At 39.4% G+C, this 21,464-nt stretch overlaps 1 protein-coding gene across 1 annotated transcript; it reads right to left on the bottom strand.

Moving 5' to 3' along the window:
- Positions 1-4,098: 4,098 nt before the first annotated feature.
- On the bottom strand, positions 4,099-20,363 carry ASAH1 (N-acylsphingosine amidohydrolase 1). Its single transcript, XM_064652716.1, has 14 exons — positions 20,216-20,363; positions 14,864-14,910; positions 14,581-14,671; positions 13,236-13,322; positions 12,228-12,306; positions 11,264-11,338; positions 10,359-10,404; positions 8,836-8,980; positions 7,628-7,682; positions 7,327-7,408; positions 6,560-6,691; positions 6,207-6,330; positions 5,579-5,635; positions 4,099-4,911 (listed from the first exon to the last, which is right to left on the bottom strand). Exons 1-14 carry the CDS (start codon positions 20,291-20,293, stop codon positions 4,822-4,824), a joined length of 1,188 nt encoding a protein of 395 aa, XP_064508786.1. The 5' UTR covers positions 20,294-20,363; the 3' UTR covers positions 4,099-4,821.
- Positions 20,364-21,464: the final 1,101 nt, after the last annotated feature.

Raw genomic sequence — 21,464 nt, 5'->3', positions numbered from 1 at the left:
ACCTGAATTAAAGTTCTGCTTTGAAAACATGATGGCAATGCAGCACTTTGTGATCTAATTTTCTTTACTACAGAAAAAAAAAATATTGTTCTTACTGAAATACAAAGAGGGAAAAGCCTAGGGATGAATTTTTTTCTACATTGTGTATCTGCTGAATAGAGACAGCTTATCAAAATTAAAAGCAAGACAAAGACTAAGAGTGGAAAACCTTAAAGCAAACCTTATGACTGGAGTTACCTTCAGTGCAGAATCCCCAACAGAGGCAGTCTTACTACTGGGATCCTTCTATTGCTCATGCATAACCCTTGAGCTAGGAGAACAAACTTTGCAAAACAAATTAGACTGAGATTGTCCCATATGCAATTAATGTAATTCAGAGCTGATTCACCATAGATCAGAAAATGTCCTGAGTACAGTGCTTCTTGGTATGTAAACAGGCTAAGTCCTTTATAATTATTGTCCTCTCTTCTAAGACAGCGTGTGGGAGCAGACATAGTTACAAAAGACCTTTGATTCCACAAATTATGATCCTCTGAAAAACTCGTAAGCAGATCTAGAGGGAACAACTGCATGGTTTGCTTGCTTCTTGATCACAGCTTTTGGTCAATGGGTATGTTGTGTTTCCAGATTCTCATAACAGTCAAGGCAGCTTCTTATAAAATGCATAAGTATCTGGAGTTTTCTTCCCAAGGCAGACTGTGGCTTCTGCCACTGCTTTGATTGAGCATTACTCCTTCTGGCTCATCTTGTTCTTCTGGTGCAAAGGATGAGAGGTTTTACTGCTCAGAGAGCAAGGGTGTGCCTTTCTCACCAACTCTGGTCCTCCAAAAAGAGAAGAGTGCATCTGATGATCCAAGCCATAAGCAGGTAATTTGCCTGCTGCTGCCACTAAGATGAAATCCAAGCTTTTGAGCTTCTTCTTTGCATTTCTTTCTCCTTACACCTGTAACCTAAAGAGCTGGCTGTGTGAAAGTGGAACGCGTGTTTGTGCTGGGGGGAAAAAGTATTTCACTGATAGCTGTAGAGCCTGCCTAAAGCTCTCAACTGCTCCCTGCTTGTCCACTCTCCATCATACCTGCTCAGTCCAGTGAAAGTCTTTTATTTACTCTTGCTGCTTTCCTTGCAGGTACTTGCCAGGACATCCATGAGAACTGCTCTGGAGTTTTGCTTCTAAGCAAAGCCCTAACATGCAACTGACTCTAATGCAAACTCATTTGCTTGTGTGTCCCAGAACTACTGCTTGATTTTGATAAGATTCAAATTTTTGGATTCTCCTGTCCTCATTAGCTGCAAAAATTTTGGTTTTTAGCATGGGAGATGCCATTCTTTCTTCCTTTTAAATGATATGGGGCTTCACTGCATGGATTCCTGAAACTGTAGAGGTGTAAAATTTTCTTGGCAAACTGACATATTTTTTTGCATTTAAATGCCAATGCCCAAACAATAATTTATCTTTCCTGTTATACCTTAATCGAGTTTACAGTAAACTGGATTAACTCCTTCTATTTACATCTGCTAGAAGCTAAAACACGGTGGCTGCTTTTCCTAGAACTACACTATGCAGCAGTAACAAAAAAGTATGTCTGTCTTCTTGCTTACATATGCAGGTTTATTTTTTTTGAAACCATTTGATAAATATCTGAAGTTTTTCACAACAGAACTAGGAAAACTGTAAATCTCTTACGTAAACTTAAAGAGAAAAATATATATGGCTGCTTATTTGACCTGGGGAAAAAAACCTAAAAAAAAGTAATCAGACCATCCTCCTGGTGTTTGTGAGGTACCTCAACTATGTGTAGAGCAAATTAATATGAAGAAACACACCCACTTTCATTATTTGTGTCTTTCTCTTTAAAAAAAAGGCAACTAAATGAAATCCCAACGTCGCAAGTAGCTGCAAACATTTCTTCAGTGAAATAGTCTTAGCTTCCATCACAGTGCCTACGGCAGCAGAATCAGGGGGAAGGCAGTAAACTGACATTAAAAATGGTTGTAACAAGAGCAAAGAAATTTGTAAAAAGAGCAAATTAAGCTTTTTGTCTGGCTTTAGAAAACCTTCAGAACAAGTGCTTTCAGAGCTGACAGATGAAGGTTAAATCAATAAGCAATTAATCACATTCATCACTTTTTGTATATCAAGGCAGACACAGTAATACATAGTTGTTGGGGGTTTTGTTTTTAAACAGCTTTGTTTATTTTAGTCAATAGCAGGCATAGGCATTCAAGCTCTGGACAGACATTCATGGGATTTAGCTGTGCTTTTGCAATTATAAAGCAATTTCCAGTGTGGAAATGTAGATTTGTCTTGCACAAGGGACATACCAAAAGATTATTAGTTAATGACTGTAAATAGTCTACACTGCCTTGCTCTACATATGCTAAAGTGGGACAGGACTAATTAAGCACGTAAACTTATTTTTAAATTACGAAGTAATTTGATTATGGCTGTTACACAACTTCATTCCAAATAAATCTGAACAACCCCCTACCAGGTTAAGGTCCGCACTCAGAAGCATATGATGTGTTCTCCACAGTACAGACTATAACATCTGACTTGGTTTAACTGTTTTATATGAATCAAGTGTCCCAGGAGCTGCGTTTCACACATGCATTTTTCCCTAATTAAATCATGCTGTTGATTTTGGTTTACATAGGTTCAATATTCAAAATTGAGATTACAAATGTACTCTGGTAGTACAATCATGCTAACACACTTCTGCTTGCATACTTCAGTTAAAAAAAATTAGATGTACAACTAGACTGGCCCTTTTTAACATCAGTTTACATAGGGGGATCAACGTGCTTGCAATAAACATGGGTAGAGCCCTTCCCAAATCTTCGTTCACGAAACCCAGCCATGATGATGATGATGACATCGGGGGATGTTGATTTCTGTGTGTTTTCAATGTGTCATTGTTTTACATCCCTCTGAATTGCTTCTTACTGTGCTACTACAAGCATTGTTCTAAGGCCTAGAATATCAGAGCTTCATTTTCTTCAACCAGAAGCCATGTTTCTTTATCAGCAGCTACTTGTCAAATAGTATTCCTGTTGTCCCTGCTTCTTTCAATGCTGATGGAAGGAGAACCTCTAATGAGAACAGAGTTTGCAGATGTAACCTGGCTACTGAAACAAGGGATGATGAAAGGTTGTCTTTTAACCATAGAATACCAGGCTGGAAGGGACCTCAGTGATAATCCGGTCCAACCTTTTTGTCAACAGCAACAGTCTAGACAAGATGCCCCAGCACCCTGTCCAGCAGACTCTTGAAAGTACCGATGTTGGGGAATCCACCATTTCCCCAGGGAGATTATTATGGACAATCACTTGTCTTCCCTTCTGTAGATTTCTTAAATTTGTAATTATGGGGGAAAAAAGTTGTAATACGCTTTAGCGTTTGGAACAGGAAGCTGAAGTATCCTGTGTTCTCAGCTTCTGCACTACACTAATACTGTTCTGCATATCCCATTGTGACTGGATGTCATGAACTTGCAGGTTTTAATCGGAGTGCCTTATGCAATACTGTCTGCAGACACCAAAGAGAGAGCTAACACTTTCCTTACACCAACGGCAACTTAAAATTCTTGGATCAGTGGGACTATGAATATCAGCTCTTTCCTAGGGTGGTTAAGGAGAGATTACAAGGGAACTACCATATATACCAGCCCCTAAGCCTACTCTCCAGTGTGTTCTCTTTGCGTGTTACAAAACACAAGAGCTGGCACCGGAAACTAGTGCCAGCAATGCAGCCAGTGACACATGAAAATACTGCTTCCTTATCTGCTTCCTAGGGTATTAGGGTGCTACTACTTCTATTTCCAAATGACCTTTGTTTTCTTAATTTGTATTTTGGCCAATGGTGCAGCCTGACCTGACTTCCCTTCCCCACTTTCCAAAAAAACAATCAATCAAACAAAATCCTTCCAAAGCAACCCAATTACCCTATTATGGTAATAACTTTAACTATCAGTTTAAGGAACAAATCATTTTTTCAGACACCGTTAAAATCAGTCTATTTAGAAGTGAAAGCCCTTTATGCCACGTGATATGTAACGTGCACAGTGACTTACACTGAAGTATGAAATCAGTGCATGTGTATTTTGGTCAAAGAAAGTAGTTCTTTATTGTATTAGTATTTATTTTTTTTGAAAACAGAAAATTCTGTATTAAAAAAAAAAAATTTGTTAACAGGCCAAGAAAGAGCTTCAGCAAAAGAGCTTTAAATCAGTGGCAAGACATTTTTGGCTCAGATCTCATTTTAGATATTTCCCCAAGACCTTGTTTCTGTGACTAAACATGATACTTGCTAGGTTATTTTATAACAGGGCATATCAGACATATCCTCATATTAGACCAGATGCAATTCATCTTAAGTGCTTACAAAAGAATAACAGAACTGTATTGACCCAGATGGTCTTCTTGTACCCAATTCTTTTTCATGCTTGGTAGGTGCCATTTTAACTTGTGTGCTTTAGAAGTATTTTAATCTAAATAAACCAAACCAAACAGCAAAAATTAACAAACCCACAACCAACAACAAAACAAGAATACTGTCAAGACTGAAGAGATCTAGAGCTAACTGCTGAACTCATTTGGCAGAAATGGCTGAAATCACACCAGACACTCTTTAGAATACATTTCTTGTCAGCAGTACTGCTGTTAGAAAGCAAGGAAGTCCGCTGTGAAAAAGGGTCCTTCGTTGTTAGAAGCTCATTGACATTTCTATATAGCCATTAGATTTCTGAAGAATGGAGTTAGACTGACGAATCTCTTTCCAGAAATATTCAGACAAGCAGCTTCCAACTTAGGAAAGGTACAGGACTACCAGGGACTACAGGGATCTGGGCATTCCCGCAGGTAAGTCTCTGTATGACCATTATACACCTCCATCAGCGTTGTGCACACAGTCAGCTAACAGGCAGTGGGGAGGAAGAAAAAAGAAAAAAATCCTCATTACAGCAACTAGTGAAAACCTATCTCTGATATCAGCTGAACAGTACAACTAAAATGAGCATTTACCTTCTTTAGTCAACAACATGCAAGTACAAATTGCTTGTGTTCTTAGTCAAGAATGTTGCCTCCACTGAACATAGTAACTAAACTTTATAATCCAAAACCTCTTTTCACTCCTTCCTTCAGTCTTTTTTTATTCCAAACATCAAAACTGCAAGTTCAGACTAAAACATCTTCTGTTGCAAGATGAATGTGCCTGTAGTATGCCCAAACCATGAGGTATATTAACTTGTTTCATGCTAATTACAAAGGCATATATCACAGATTAATTCAGATTAGAAGGGTGCTCACGATGTCTGTAGAGCAACTGCTGCATCAAACCAGAGCCAGCTACGAGGAAAGGGCTCAGGCTACTCGGAGTTTTAAAGCTGTAGGGCCTTCGGAAAATTGCTATTCCAGCAATTACATTTTGCATTTACAAAGTAATGTGAAATTTGTTTTGTATTTATATCCATGTTTTCCCCTAAAAAAACCCTGAATGTACTGCTGTGACCTACTGCTTAGATGTACAGTAATTAGTTGTCTGCCTTGTACTCTAAACTTTCTGCAAAAATAGAAGCATTACCTTATTGAGGACAGGCTTTGTGGAGAGAACATCATAAATTGCTGGTAAGGAGAGGTTCTGAAAGAAAATTATACACTGATGTTAAGGAACGTTATCCTATTAGTATAAATGCTGAAAACAGTAACTTTTTTACAGCTCAATTACACAACAACATATAGCTATGAGAGCATATGATACCCATACACCTTGAGATCAGAACAATGTAGGCTGCAAAAAACTGAGCAGACCAGATCTCAGTAGAGCATGGGACACTGGACTATATTTGCTGCCTGACAGTTTGTGTTTGAATTTCACTGATGTAAAACTGCCCAGGAAACACTGAAAGTCTTTCTCAAAGTATCTCCAGGTTTATCCCCTGCATATGCAGCTGCTGAAAATACTTGCAGGAAACCTGCCTAGACAAAGAGAAAGCCCAAAACCGGGGGAAAAAAAAAGAAAAAGAAGCATGTAAAGGGCCAGCTGGCACTTTTTACCAAGAAGCAGAGACACGTTACCATAAAACCGCCAACCACTTCTATCATTACAGCTGTGCTTGAAAATAACCTGAATGCTCCTGGCTGTGTCAGGTCAGTACTGCAGAGTGGGAGTTTCAAAACAACAGGATAGGACATATTTGGAGGATTTTTACCTCTTGTGTTGTGTGGTTCAGGCATTTCATTGCAGGTCCTCTACGATTATCCAATACTAGTGGAGGCTTCCAGCGATCGTAGTTTGTTTCTAACACATACCACGTGCCTTTCTTGATGTCAAGGCTGGAAAAGACATCTCTGTTTGTGTTTTGCTTCTCTAAGTATACAGTAAGTACATATATACAGTATATACTATATACTGGATTTTTTAGGCTTGCTGGGGTATTTTTCAATGATGGTAAAGAAGTAAGTTTTTGTACAACAGAAGTCACAATAAATAGCAGACACTATTATTGGTGGAACCTGTACTCTTCTGGAAGGCTGAGCTGGGTGTCAGGTCGAGCATACTCACTCCCAGATATCCAGAGCAGCTGTCCTGGAACGAGTTATCACACATCCTTCTCCAGAATTTTTTCCACCCAGTATAAAGTAAGCTGGAGCCAGCAGTCTTGTTTTGGCCAGTATGTCTTTTGCATCCTGGTAACTGTGGATAAAGTAGTGTTGGACTATTAAATGCTATAAATGGTTCAAGTACTGAAGGACAAGTTACACAGACCCAGGAAAAGTTTGGGTTGTTACTAGTTTGGTCTTTCTTCCCCCTTCATGTACACATGAGGAGAAAGGACCACAATGAAGGAACACATTTAAGCAAAGTATCTCTACTCATTTTGAATCTAAAGTATGGTTGTTTAGAGGTGCTCTTTGTACTTTTTCTACATTAAAACATGAATAAAATGATAATGACATACTATGTCATATTCCACTGAATTAATTAATTGCATGACAGCTTTTTTTCTGTTTACTTCCTATATATACTATATACTTCCTTTGATATAATATCCAACTACCAGTCGGATGTGTTTTGATGCAGAATGCTGTTATGCTTTTAGATACCAACAGGTTCATTAGAAAAAAAATAATCTGAGAAAAAAATTTGAGGGATCATGTGTGGTGCCTTGGCCCCCGCTCCAGAGTACCAGCAATACCAGAACAATTTAATGTTAGGGCCACTAGGAAGGTATCTGTATCACTGCATACAAAGCATAGATCCACAGTATTCATGCTAGTTGAAAGCAAAGCAAGTTAAAGCAGTAGAATATTTAGAGGGAGGGGAAATACCTTGTAGCATTCTCTAATACTGTTCTTGTAAGAAAGCCCATCCACATACCGTCTCTTCTACCAAGAAACCATTCGAAGATTCCTGCAAAATATCACTGGTTACACTAATTTGTTTTCAGACAGTTCACTCATGCAATTACAACTTTCACAGCCTTTAAAACAAGCTGTGTGTTATCTTACTCATCTGGAATCTATTCATCATTTTTATTAAGGTCAATATTTACTATTTATTAAGGTAATTGGCATGCCCAAGTTCTGGAAGACTTGTACAGAAATAATAAAAGAAATGAGCGTTACTCACCCACATAACCACCATCAAGACTGAAACGCTCATTCATTGTCAGTGTGAACGAGTTCTGAAAAGCATTAAACAAGCCAACCTTCATCCATTGCCAGCTCACTAGTACCACTAATAAACAAGAGGTAGCACTGCAATTTAGATGTCAACTGAGCTTCTTGTTTGTTAGACTCTTCCTCTTCGAGTAATAGACTGCAAGATCAATCCCATGTAGAGAAGAACCTAGTTTATCACTGCCTGAATAAGCAGAAATGATAATTCATAGTTTTCTGACCCGGCTGAGCAATCAGCAAAGCATGCTTTTATGCTAAGCAAGTCAAGCCAAGCCTGTGGCCATTTTTTCTTTTGGTCTGTATTGCATTACTGAGTTACCAGTTTTCCTTTCCCTGCTGTATGTCACCTTCTTCTCAGACCTGTGCGTACTATTCCAGTTTAAGTCTCAGTGCTAAGTACACCCTGATGTGTTACTGGTATTCACATGGGTGTGCAGCTGCACTTGATTCAATCCATGCTACTTGCAACATGCAATTCAAACTCAAATTCTTCTAATTGTTTCTTTCAGAGAAAAATGGAATTCAGCTACACTGGATCATATTCAGAACGGACTCTTCCCAATTTATTTGAGCCGAAGACAAAAATAAATTGATACAGTGGAGGGGTTTATATAAGGAATGCTCTACTACAAGAAGGGCTACCTATAATAGAGAATAAAGGGAGAGCATGTAGAAAAGGAGAAGTTGTGGAAAGCTGCAGACCCTGGTATAGTTCTGTACAGGTGGTTTTTAAGATGTAGATAGCTCTCAGATTTCAGGTACCTATTAAACAAAAACTCAACCAAAAAATCTTAAAATTTAGGAGTTCTTTCTCTACAAAGGTTTGGAGAAAGAGTTAAAATAGTACAAGTACGCCATTTCACCTCTGGGATTACAGCAGTACCTATTAGCTAGCAATAAACTCTAACCACTTGAGCACTTTGTAATCAGTCCTGTTCATATTCAGAATTCAATGCTGTTTTTAAGAATTGTCCAAAGCGAAATATTTCCTTTAGGCAATCTCCTTTCACAAGGAAGATTGCAGCACTGCTTTCTTTTATCTTTTTTCAAGTAGCTATGCTGTGTACCAGAACAAATAAGAGATCATTTATTAAAAAACATCCCAAGAATGCCCGAAGCATTCTTAACAAACTGTCAATGCCCCTTCCCCATACTTACTGGTTTGACTCCAGACACCATGCCTATGTATCCTGCAAAATTTGTAGACTTGAATACTGTTTTGTTGTTCCTCTGGAAGTCCAAGAGTACCACTAAAGGCTTCAGTTCCCGAGTTAAAGTCCAGGAGTTATTTTTAACATCCCACCTGCAGAACACAGTACATAATTTGAAACTTCCCTCTCTCAGTAGCTTTTAAAATCTGCCTTCACAGCATGCAGGCGTGCTGTGTGTAATGCCTATCCTCTGATCTTACTCATGTCAAGCAACACCACTGCTCCATAGCTACCTGAGCGGCACCAGCAAGGAACAACTAAGAAGTCTAAACAGATAGGCTGGCAGTGAAGATAGCCAAGTTTTGTTTGACGTAAGAGCAAATACAGTGCTTAGGATTAAACAGCACCACCAGGACAGCTGGTTTGTTGTGAGCACATACAACTTCTTTCTGTTCCTGATGGCAAAGGGAGCTACTGGTACTGCCTATGACACCAAACCTCGAATTCTTACTTTTCAAAGAAGAGAAACCACACACTACTGGATTTTCTCTACGTGAAGGGAAGTCCCAAGTCGACTTTGTAAGATAAGCCAGACCAGTTTGTAGGCAAGAGAGTGATAAAGATCACTTAGGAGATCCTTACATTTTCTGAAAACAATCCAGGCTCTGGGAACAGCTTTGAAGTTTCTTTAATTTTCAGGGAGCATGTTCACAGTATTTCTAACAAGTGAGAGAAATTCAACACATGCAAAACAAAGGGACTGGTGGAGTTACAGTTGACAACAAGTGAGTTTTTGATAGGCAGGTGAGAATTTTAATGAAGATGAACATTTAAATTCCAATTGGAGATTGAGCATCGTCTGGATGAGTGATGTTACAAAATACACTGGGGTAATAAAAGCAAATGCTGAACCACCTGATCATGGAGTATGAAATGAGAGCTAAGAGAATGCAGTGCTGGGCAACAAACTACAGTGTTTGTATTCAAATGAATGACGGTGTTAGATCAGTGGAATATAAATCACTGACTCCTGAGTGGAAATGATGAGTCAGGGGAAGTGCCAGTAAAGTACAGTACAGTAACGAGGGGAATAATCCGAGAAAAGAAAAAAGAAAAAAACATAAAAAAGTCAAGCCTCAATCTAATCCCCATTTCACTGCATACATTAGAATTGATGCTTCATCCCATCATGTAAAGAACAAGACATACTGTGCCTCAGAGATAAGGCACATACTGTGCCACAGAGATAAACCATTCTGTGGTTTGAGACAGTTTAAATTGGAGCTGAGAAAAAACTTAGTGACACAACTGTTCTTGATGCACTTGGGGCAGTTTGACATAACATCAGCAGAATAATCCTTTTCATTTTAGCCTTTTTGCACAACACACAATGCAGAATTACTTGTCACTGTCTTAACAACATCCAGTTCATCACTTAGACTCAAAAAATGCATGTAGAAATTTCAAGTTCAGCTAGCTTTTTCTTTGGGTTAAAAAAAAAAAAAAGAAGTCACAAGTTTAAGTACTTACCCTAGAAAAAGTCCAAAATCCAAGTTTCTGGCATGGTACAGTTTCCCTATACGACAAACAAACAAATAAGATTTTTTAAAGAAAGAGACAAATTTCAGTTTAGAAATGCAAGAAATGACTGGGAGCAAGAAATGACAATAAGTAAGCAAATACCTGGGAAAGTAAGCAAGGAAAATACCATTTCTAGTTGCCTTTTTCATAAGCATAGAATAATGGTGGGGGTTTTTCTGATCAGAGAAATGTTTTGCCATAACTGAGATCAATTAATCTTGCAGACTGCTGTCCATCTGGGCCTCAGATGCTTTCCACATTATCTTAATGCAATGACAACACACTGAGCTTCCTCTAAAAATGAGACATTCGTAAGCTGTCTGAGAATCCCTTAGAAACTTCCTAAGCTGGAACAGGTGCAGACAAGGGCTGCAGAACTGAGAAGGAGAATGAAGGAGTCTATCTTCTTAAAAGAGAGAACCTATTTTGTCAATCTCTAGCGCCATACATATGCAGTAGCTAGAAACTAGATGCAAAATCCCACATGGCACTGAGAAAGTTTCAGGTGTCTAGCTGGTGTTTCTTTCCCCTGGAAAAACAAACACCACCTACTAAGAAAACCTCAACCAACCAACCACAAAAAACCCCCCCAAAGACTCCCTAAACCGACAAACAAAAAATTCAACAAAACCAAACCCAAACCATCTTTGAAAGTATTTGTCCTTTTTTTTTCTTAACCTAAAACACCTGTGATCTCTTATTCCCTTCTCAAGGAATACCCTTTTATTATCCTTGCTTTTAGTCTCTTTACTAGACCTTTTTGCCTGCAGCTGAGGAGGACTGTATTTGTACAATTGAGGTGGAACCTCTTCTACATAAAAGAAAACTATTAAAATTATTCTGGGTTACATTACCTGTGTTATCTTCCGCCACTATTGATGTACATACAGTAAAAATTTCATAAAAGATGTTAAAAATAACAATTTCCCCTAGAACAAAAAGAAACACAGTTCAATAGTTTTGAAACTTTTGCCATGAACAGGAAAAAAAATGGTTAGAAACAAGCATACTGCAAAGTTCAGTATCCTGTCATATTTCTATTAAGAATTCCTGTTTAAATCTTATTTGATCTTTGAAATAACTGGTTCAACAAAATCAAGAGCTTTCTGAAAGGCAAACAGAAGGATCAGAATCTCTTGGCCTTCTGCCTTACCACAAAGAAAGATGACAGTCATTGCTATTTCCTCCTCTGGAAACTTCACAAGAAGCTATAAAATTCACTTAAAAGAAGAAAGTTGCTATATGTACCCCTACTCCCATAAAGGAGCAGCTGCCTGGCACCAGGTGTACTGCTCCTGTATGAGGGAAGCAGTGGGAACAGGTCAACAGTCCTTCTCTGTCTCCATTCTGAAAGAATTCAGTGCCTACTTCTCACCTGGAATGGCATTCTTTTACAGGAGGTGCAAAGGGAAGGCAGAAGGAAGTGGCAAGGATCACAAGGGAAAGAAATCACAGCATGAGACTGGGCTTGCCCTTTGTATATCAACAGCAGACACACAGCTGAACGACGAGAATAAAAGATTCCCCCAAATTTTGGTGCACAGGGGCTGAGACCTGCTCCAGTTCCCAAAACTTAGGAGTGAGAAACCACAGCTCTACAGAGAAGTCCCAGCCAGATGAAAGGCTTATGTGATTTTATTTTGTTCTCTAAAATACTGTCTTTATTTAGTATGAGATGCAATTTATTGCTTTACTTAATTAATAATTTGTTAAGGTCTCAGATGACTACAACTAACTGCAGACTGGTAAACATACTAATTTTAAACAAGTCTGGATTCCTAGTTTTCCACTATGTTAATGAGTGTTGAAAATTATTACCCAAAGGAATCCCAGAGGAATTTGCAATCCCTTGGAGTTCTTCATTGAAAGGATAAGGAAGTGTGGCAGTCAGATGAGCCTGAAAAGAAAGGTTTTGTATGACATATGTTTAAATTAACACTATTTTGTTACTCCCCAACAGGTACACTCTTCTCACAACTACTGGGTATGTAATTTCTCTGCAGCCAGCAGAACTTGAAGATGTTTGCAGAGTCCTTTGAAGACAAGCACATACTTAGGAAAAGTAAAGACTATTACTTATCAAAATACTGACGTGAGCAATGGAGACTAGCACAGTATCTTAGCAGCAATAGATGGAACAGAGTGAAGTAGGACTTGTATATATTAAAAGCTCAACTGGAATTTAGCTTAATGTCAGTGTTTATTGGCATCCCTAAGTTTCCCACATTGGTATGACTACCTGTATGTGCTGCCTTTATGCCAACCCCACTCAGGCACACAGGGATATGCTGCAAATAAAAATGGGGAAGAAATCTAACTTTATGATGTGTCTACCGCTACACTGCTTTCCCCTGTCCTGATTCCATGCCAAAGCTTATTTTAATCTGAATCAAATTATTTTTTAAGATGAGGCCTGGTCAAAGTTGTCCCTGTAATCAGACCCTTACTACAGTTTTCAAAACCTAATTTTATGCTACTGTTTAAAAGGAGTAGAACATTGCACAAAGAATTCCAGTGAAGTGTTTTGTTACATTAACTAAGTCAGTAGCATATTTGCCTAGCGTGACTAATCCAAACTTGAAAAGATCTTGGGAAAAATTAGAGGAGGAAGAGGCACATGCATTTTTTGTTTGATGGTTTCAGAGTTGACAAGACGGCAAAATTTCAGAGTGACACTTTAAATAGCATTTCTGTTCTTTTCTGGAAGTGGAATTAAGAACTTCTAAATTAGGAACTTTTAAAGTTCTTAACTGTCAAATTTAGTAGCATTTTAATTCTGGTAGTCAGAGCATACAGTAATAAAATAATTAAGCTGAAAATACTTACTATTTTGTTATCCACTATGTCAACAACTTTGCCGCTGGGGAAGAAGGTATTTGCTATATCTTTAATATTCTGGACCACAGTCTTCAGCTAAAAAGAACAAGGGCTTTTACTGAATAGAAACTCTTAATCATAAGAATTGCTAGAATATTAACAGAACCCCTTCACAGACTTTTCAGAAAAACATTTTGTTGAGAAAATATGTATTTAAATAAAGTGCTAAATGCGGTGTTCTTGGTGAGAAAAACACCTCCAACCCCCGACACTCTTGAAGAGAATCACTCTTCAAGCTTTGTTCAAGTAACTTTCTAGATTAGTTCCAACATGTCCTTCTACCAGAGAAAATGGATTACAGGAAACCCATCCTCCTCTTATGTTCCTTTGATCATATTTTAATACTCTGCCCCATTCTATCTTTAAAAATGTTAATTACAAGCTCTTTGCTTAAGCACTGGTATTTTTGAAGACAAAAATACTTGACAAAGTTCTTATAAAAGTACATGCTTTCCATTTGTGACATGTGAATGGCCACAAATAACAGTTCCTTTCCATCTAACTCCAAAGTACACAAGAGATAAGACCTTTCAGAATTTAAGGTGCAACCTGAAGCTTCCAACACCCACTGGTTTAAATGAGACTTTAAAAATAAATATTAGCACGTAAGTAGAATTTGTCTGGCTTTCAGAGTTGAAAGCTCAAGGTCAGCAGGGGTATAGCAAAAAGCCCTGGCCTTGTTTGAGAAAGTAATTATTACTGAATTGAATTTTTAGCAATCTTCAGAAGAACAGCTGTTTTAAGTAGTTTGAAATAGGCTCGAGTATTTTAAAAAATGTTTTTGCTGTGTAAACACCAGGGCTACAACCAGCATCCCTGAAAAGGGCAAGAAGTTCTTAATTTCCCCCTTGCCATTTCACCATCTCATGCAGTGTTTTAAGAGAAGCAGAGAGGTGCAGAGGAGAAGGGATGCTGCCTCAGTTTCACTTCAGTTTACTGAGGCAGTCCCTTTGGTGTACTCCTCAGTGCAGTTCATCCTGCACTGCTTCATCACTGAAGAGATTTGATAAATCAAATTGCACACACTTGCTCTATGGCACACTGTATTTTATTCCTCTACATCCCAAACATCAGTACCTCTACATTTTATACTGCTAGGTCAAGTGTTGAACAGAAAAAAAGATTTACTCAAGCATTATTTTAGGCTAGAATCATATTAAAAAAGTCAACTCAAAATATTATCCCTTTCATATAATTTTAGCACCTGTATTCCTTTCCAAAACCTTTCTGAAAATAAAAGGCCATGTGCTAGCTTTATACCTGCTAAACTTCAAACAAGCTCTGTATATCCTACCTCTGTCTTTTTGTCCTGCATCAAGTTATCCCATCTTTTGCTGGGAGGTAAATCAAGATTTATGACATATGTGGGTACATTCCCTTTGAACCTGAAAGATAAACACCAGAGATCAAATTTAAAGAAGGCTCTGAAAAAACATTTGACAAAATAGGTGCTTCCCACCTGTAACGAGCATTTTCTAGATCTGCAACAGGAACGAGATTCAAGAAAAAACCCTGTTCAGACTTGCAAATCACAACTTCTCTGTAATTTGCTAGACAAGTTGAATCAGATTACTTACGTTGGTCCAGAAGGAGGGTACATTTTACTCCTGCACTCTTCTCCATACTGTAAAGACAGTGACATGTTACTATTTAGCTTCTTTGTTAAAACAGTATTATTCTAGCAGACTTAGTTTTGAATTAAACCTTTAGGACTAGTCAGTTAATTCAAAATCTTGGGACTTTGGAAAGGGTGCAGAGGAGAACAGAAGAGGTAGGGACAAGCAGCAACTTCCCCATGCTGTCTGACAGACCTTCAGACAACTTGCCTAATGTAGTCCAGGGCAAGCACAAGATCATGATAAAGACACAAACCCACTTTTACTCAGTGTGATTTAATGAAGAGTACTTTATTTACTTACTTTATTTACTTATTACTTTATTTACTTCTTTATAGAAGTTCAGAAACCTTAAATCTCAGGATGGACCAGTTTGTTCTGTTTGTCCAATTCATAATCCCATTTTATAGCACCATTCATCATTATGTTTAGTGTTCAGTTTCCCTGTGTAGCTGGGGTAGGGAAAGCACACTGAACTTTGCGCATATTACTCAGCTGGCATGACGAGCTAAAAGGCAGGACTTTTGATTTAGTGCGGAAAAATGCTGCTGAAGTGGTGCTAAACATTACGAGAGGTGCATTTCAGGAATATAATTAAAATAGGTACCTTCATTACTGCAAGCATGGCTAGTTACAAATGAAAGTCTGAGAACTATTTTAGGTGTACTCAAAGTGAATGCAAGGGTGTTTTCCCATCAATTACATAAAGCATGCATATAAATACATAAACATATGCATATATATGCCACAATGATAACTGCACGTTTTACCCAGTGAAATGCAATCAACTGCCTACTAGGTGCCTGTACTTCTGCTTCAAGCCAGTTGAGAATAGACCAGATTTGGTCCCTTAGCTATCTGAGAAGTTCAGTAAGCTCCTTAAAGCACAATATGTCCCACTAAGAAAAAAAACAAAGGTACGTGTGCTGTTCTGGGAGTCCACACAAAAGCTCCCAAAGCACAAGTGTTTGAGAGACAGAACAGAAACAAAAATACGTAGGAATCCTTCCACCACTCCCCTTCTTCCCCACCCTTGATTTTGAATATTTATTTGGTTGTATTAATTAGATTACTTTACAAGTGTGCCCTTATAATGCATTCTGGCTCCAATGAAAACTGGGACAAGATCTCCAGCAGTGATCTAACCGAACAAACTAAACTGGAACAAGCTAAACAATGTCCATGTTCTCTTTGGTCTGATCCCATTATCTGGTTTTAAAGCATTAATACAGAAAACACAATGTCTTACACAATGCCACGGACTTTAAACACTGGCCTAATTTGTTACAACTGGAAACAGCAATTCTAAATTGGGATTGCCTTCTGTGTGTTATCATGTGCTTCTCTTTGTATTGTTTCAAATTGCTGGGAGAAAGCATGAAATGAATTTTGGCTTTCCAACATGTGAGACGAAGGTATAGGACCAGCAGCTAAGTGTTTCCTAGATTTCACTGCAGTGCTGTTATAGCCTTTGCACAGCTGGAACAAAAGATCAAATGCAACTTCATTTTCAAAATGAAGAAGCGTCAAAACAAGGAGGGTAGGGAAGGATATCAGATGACTAATTAGGCAACAGAAGTCACAGGCTTCGTGCAAAGTCAGACAAATGCTTAACAGTATTAATGCAACTGTCTTGTGAAATTTTCCATCCTGCAATACTATAATCAATTCGAAAAAGTGACATTACTCATGCATCCTACTGCAACGGGTGCACAGATTGGGACCTTCAGGAGAAACCTGCTCTCAAAAATATGGTTCTTGACAGATAAAGCCTGTAACAAAAAATTATCTCAAAGGGATGAAAGTTCAGTTAATCTGTCAGTATAGGCCATGCGCACATGGAGGAAACAGTGGCAATCATGCAAACTGATTTCAGAGGACTGTAGGTGATGTTCCTGGTGCTAAATGTCACCTGTGCTAACATTCTTAAACGTGACATAATGTCACTCCTGACACTTCATCCTGAGACTTTAATCCTGTATTTGCAGCTATTTTTATCTTCCCAGACCTTTGCAACCTAAGTCACAAAAGAGGTGAAGAAAGCAGCAGTAAAAGGGGGAGGTAACAGAGAAAATGTTTCCTCCTTATATGCAGTAATTTTAGGTTCCTCATCTGTCTATGGATAAAGCAAGCTAAAGGAACGAATAATTCCTGAAACAACACATACATCTTTCAAAACTGCTTGATTATCTGAAGAAAGTCAAGATTATTAGTAATGTCTTTAGGTAAACTATTATATCATAGAATCACAGAATATCTTGAGTTGGAAGGGACCCACAAGAATTACTGAGTCCAACTCCTGGCTCTGTGCAAGACACTCCAAGAATTCCACCATGTGCCTGAGAGCATTGGCAAACGCTTCTTGAACTCTGTCAGGCTTGGTGCTGAGACCACTTCCCTGGGAAACCTGTTCCAGTGCCCAACCACTCTCTGGGTCAAGAACGTCTTTCTAATATCCAACCTAAACCTCATGAGGAAGCTGTGGACTGCGATGAAGTCTGCCCTCAGTCTCCTCCAGGCTTAACAAGCCAAGTGACCTCAGCTGCTCCTCGCACGGCTTCCCCTGGAACATAAGCAGTAACTTAAAGACAACTAGAAAACTAGAAGTGTTTTGGCTTCTGTTTTTTACAAGAAGTTTTAACAAGGAACAAAAAGTTGTTCCCTTTTGCAATCAGCTAAAGAGTAACAGTAAATCTTCTGACAAGGTAAAAAGAAAAAAAAGACACCTAAAGGATTTTCTTGCAGCAACAGAAAAAATCATCAAGTGTTTTTTTAAAGTAGAATGAAATAAGGAGCTATGAAGTTACTGCTGTGGTCAGCAAGATTCTCCTCTCTGCTGAGGCCTGACAGTAGAGGAGGAACAATAAATGCTGTGCAAGAGAAGAAGGAACATTCTTCCAGCACAACAGAATTGCTGTCACTTTCCAATGTGACAAGCCAGAGGTGGTCCCTCAGAAAACATCAGAAGAAGCTGGCTCCAAACAGGAGGTTATCACTATAAATTTGCTTTTCAAACATGTATTGAACCCCCTAGGAGGAATACAGCTATTCGTGAATGGTGATGTAATGCTTTTTTTGTTTGGTTTGGGGTTTTTTTGTTTGCTTTTTCAAAAAAAACAAACAACCTACTGTTGCCGGTAGGTTGCATATTTTCATTATCTGATGTACTGCTGACTTTCAAACTTGGATGCACATAATGAGGCAAAACCAGATGTGCGGCAGCATAGGATTAAAAGGAAGATAACAGAGTGGAGTAGAAAGAGAACATGATATGGGGAAAGATGGAAATAAAAAGAAAAAAAATTGAAGTAGCACAGAAGATTTATATTACAAAAAAAAAGTAGAGTGGAACAGGAACCAAATACCTAAAAAATTGTTGAGATGAACTCCTAACTAGGAAGAAAAAATCAAGTAATAACAGTTATTAATCACTGCAGTAAAGAAAATTAATGCAAGGTTTAATGACTGCTGAGCAAATATTTTGACACCTAGCCTAATTTCATTAATATGACATAGACTGAATGTCGCTTTTCCAGTCTAAGGAATGCCAGCACTTTTTAAATTACCCTCAAATATATTTTTGAAGTGGACCATCTGTGGCATCCTTCCTTAATATTCAGTGTTTCTGATCTTCATATGTAAGAATAAATATAAAATTACCTCTTTGAGTTATTAAATACAATTCCATAGTTTAAGGACATTGCATTCAATCTCCTTCAGTCAATCTGTCATATTCAGCATATTTTGATCTATGAACTCTGTGGTCTAACACATTTTTCTCTCTGCTCCCCTTCCCTCACATGACAATGCCAAAGCAGCACTCTGTTGTGCTGCAGCAGTCCCAGCGCTGTTCAGATAGTTTAAGAGTACTCTTGCAGCTCTGAAGGAATGGTGATCAAGCCAATTTAAATTGCAGTTTGGACAAAAAGTTCAGTATGGTTGAGGGGGCCTAACTGAAAGCTAAAGGGACTGACAGTCTGCTCCACTGAGGTGTAACTCAAGACATTTAGCTGCCATGTTCGCTGTTAATGAAAAGAACCCAAACAGCTGTATGTAGGAAGATAAAAATTGTTTATTCTCCAGCAAATGATGCAATCCAGTACGTCAAACAAAACCAAAATACCCAAGCCTGATATCTGGCTGCACAGCAGCACAAATTGCAATCTGGACACAGAGTGGATTAGATGCAAGTGCAAAGATGTACCAAGTACAATCAAATGCAAAAATCAAGCTCTAATGACTAGACTTTGCTGATAGCTGGTATTTTCTTCTACCACTCCATACCCCAGGATACTTTTGGCTAAAATTCTGAAGGTGTTTTAAGCTAGAGCTGGCTTATAGTATTGGGAAACTTCTCTGAGATGGGTAGGATGGGACTGGAAGGAGAGAAGAGAGAGGGAAGAAGAGAGAGACGAGAAGAGAGCCCAGTTCTGTGTAATCAGGAAGCTAAGGGAACATGGGTCATCCAGATGTCTACAGTCCTTTCCTGTAGTTCTCCCCTCTCACAAATTCCATATTCATTTTCCTGAAATCAATAACATTTGCTAGGAAAAGCCTTAGAGCGAAGGAAGTAGATGTTCCCAAAATATTTAAAAATAGATTTCAAAATATTATTTTGAAATCCAGAGATATTTAAAACCTGTCCTCTTTACAGAGGACGAGGAGATTCAGGAACTGCTGAGATCAGAGTGCTTCGCTACTTCAGGAATAAAAAGTACACCAGGAAGCAAGAGCGGCTGTTTACATGTCCAGAAGATGGAAGCAAGTCCGTTCCAAGTAACTACCTCTACCCCATCCCAACTTCACAATTCCACCAAAAGTTAAATATTTCACTTATTCAGCTTATAAAAACCCTAAACGTCAAAACAGCCGAAAGAACAAGAAACGACATCCCAAGCCCGCCTACTCTAACACTTCTCCTTGGGTGAGCTACAGCAAATACCCTCAGCAGGTTCCCAGGTGTCCCTACTTTTAGCAAGCCCGTCCTAACTTTCCTTTGGGAAATCGCCGCTTTGGCGTAAGACGGCAACACTGACCTTACAGACGCACATGAAACCGAGTGCAAGAGCGAGCAAGGACTTGTACAACACACCCGTGGCACAGCCCGTCCCGGCCGCGCTACAGGAGCCATCTGGAAGCCGCCGAGCCCGTGGGACAGCGGGACACCCCGCACATCCACACGCTCGGGTTTGAGGACTCGCTCGGCCTCCGGCGTGGGGAAGAGCGGCCGTATCCCCCCCGCCATCCCCCGCAGAGGGCTGGGGGCGATCCACCCACCGCGCCGTCCCGGCTCCCCTCCCGCCCCAGGCTCACCGGGTCCGGCGCCCAGGAGAGCTGCGCCAGGACGAGCAGCGCGGCGAGCACCAGCAGCGCCCGACCCCAGCTCGCCATCCTCCTTCCTTCCTTCCCGGCCCCGCTCCCTCGGCGCTTCCCGGAGCCGCGGCCACATGACACCGCCCCGCCCGGCAGAACCCTCCCACCGCCCACACTGCCCGCCTCTCCATTTATAATACAGCAGCGGAGCCCATTTTCGGCCGCACTTCCACGAGAGGGAAGCTCCGTACAGGGAAATCCGAAATAAAATCGCGTCTCTTTGGAAACACTGAGAGCAAACCCGTGGCACCAGTTTTCACTTCGTAAATGCTGGGATTTTTAATTACCCTGTGTCCTTGGGAAGATTTTAGGCAGGCTTCGTGCTAAGGAGATGCCAGGCAGGCGCCTTCTTTCGGAAGACTTCTCTCTATCTTGCCTGCTTAGGGGTGCAGGAAACAGGCAACGGGGCAGACTAATGAGAAATACAGGACATGAGATGTATCCAGCCATAAGCACCTTGCGTGCTATTTGTTCATTACTATACATAAATTGTATCTATTTCATAGAATCGTAGAATGGTTTGGGTTGGAAGGGACCTTAAAGATCATCTAGTTACAACTTTCCTGCCCTGAGCAAGGATACCACCCATTAGATCAGGTTATTGTAATATTTGTTGTAATATCAAGTACAAGTCAGCAGCCAAATAAAGTGCATACTCCAAATAACTTACAATAAAAGGGATCATTTTAGTGTGAGCAAATAAACATTTAATGATCATATACGTTAGCAACAGTTGTGGGAAGCACTATGACAAAATACTCAAAACCTTCTGGGGTGCCTTGTGTTTTAGCTTGTGTCATGTGCTTTATGCAGTGACCAAGATGTGTCATGTGTTCTTAGGCACACAGCAGAAAAGTGATACAGTCTTTAATATCATGACTTAATTGCCTGTGCAATTAACTGTCTTACAAAACAAACCAGAGGTGTCAAGAAAAAGAAGGGAAGTCCTTGGCAGAAGGTTGATTGGAAAGCTGCAAGGAACTCCAGAAATTAAGAAACAGGAAGGATAAAAGAAATGTATTGTAATGTGGGAAAGCCTTGGGTGAGGGGAGGGAATGCAAGTGTGTAGGAAGGAGCCAGCTCAGAGCATAAGCTGGGAAGTTGCACAGAGCTTTAGAGACCAAAGCAGAAAAGCATTAAGCACTGGTGAAAGATAGAGAACCAATCTGTGGATTTAGAAAACAAGGAA

This window comes from Pseudopipra pipra, chromosome 4, assembly GCF_036250125.1.
Source record: "Pseudopipra pipra isolate bDixPip1 chromosome 4, bDixPip1.hap1, whole genome shotgun sequence".
Lineage (NCBI taxonomy): Eukaryota > Metazoa > Chordata > Aves > Passeriformes > Pipridae > Pseudopipra > Pseudopipra pipra.
This window is presented reverse-complemented; position numbering and strand designations above follow the sequence as displayed.

Bases quoted from the DNA above. Each gene is read 5' to 3' on its own strand.
- ASAH1 (XM_064652716.1), bottom strand. From the start codon at position 20,293: ATGGCGAGCTGGGGTCGGGCGCTGCTGGTGCTCGCCGCGCTGCTCGTC. The intron at 6,692-7,326 runs GTATTTCCCCTC...CTTTATCCACAG, and splicing joins GTATTAGAGAATGCTACAAG to TTACCAGGATGCAAAAGACA. The intron at 6,331-6,559 runs GTGAGTATGCTC...TGTCTTTTCCAG, and splicing joins GCTGCTCTGGATATCTGGGA to CCTTGACATCAAGAAAGGCA.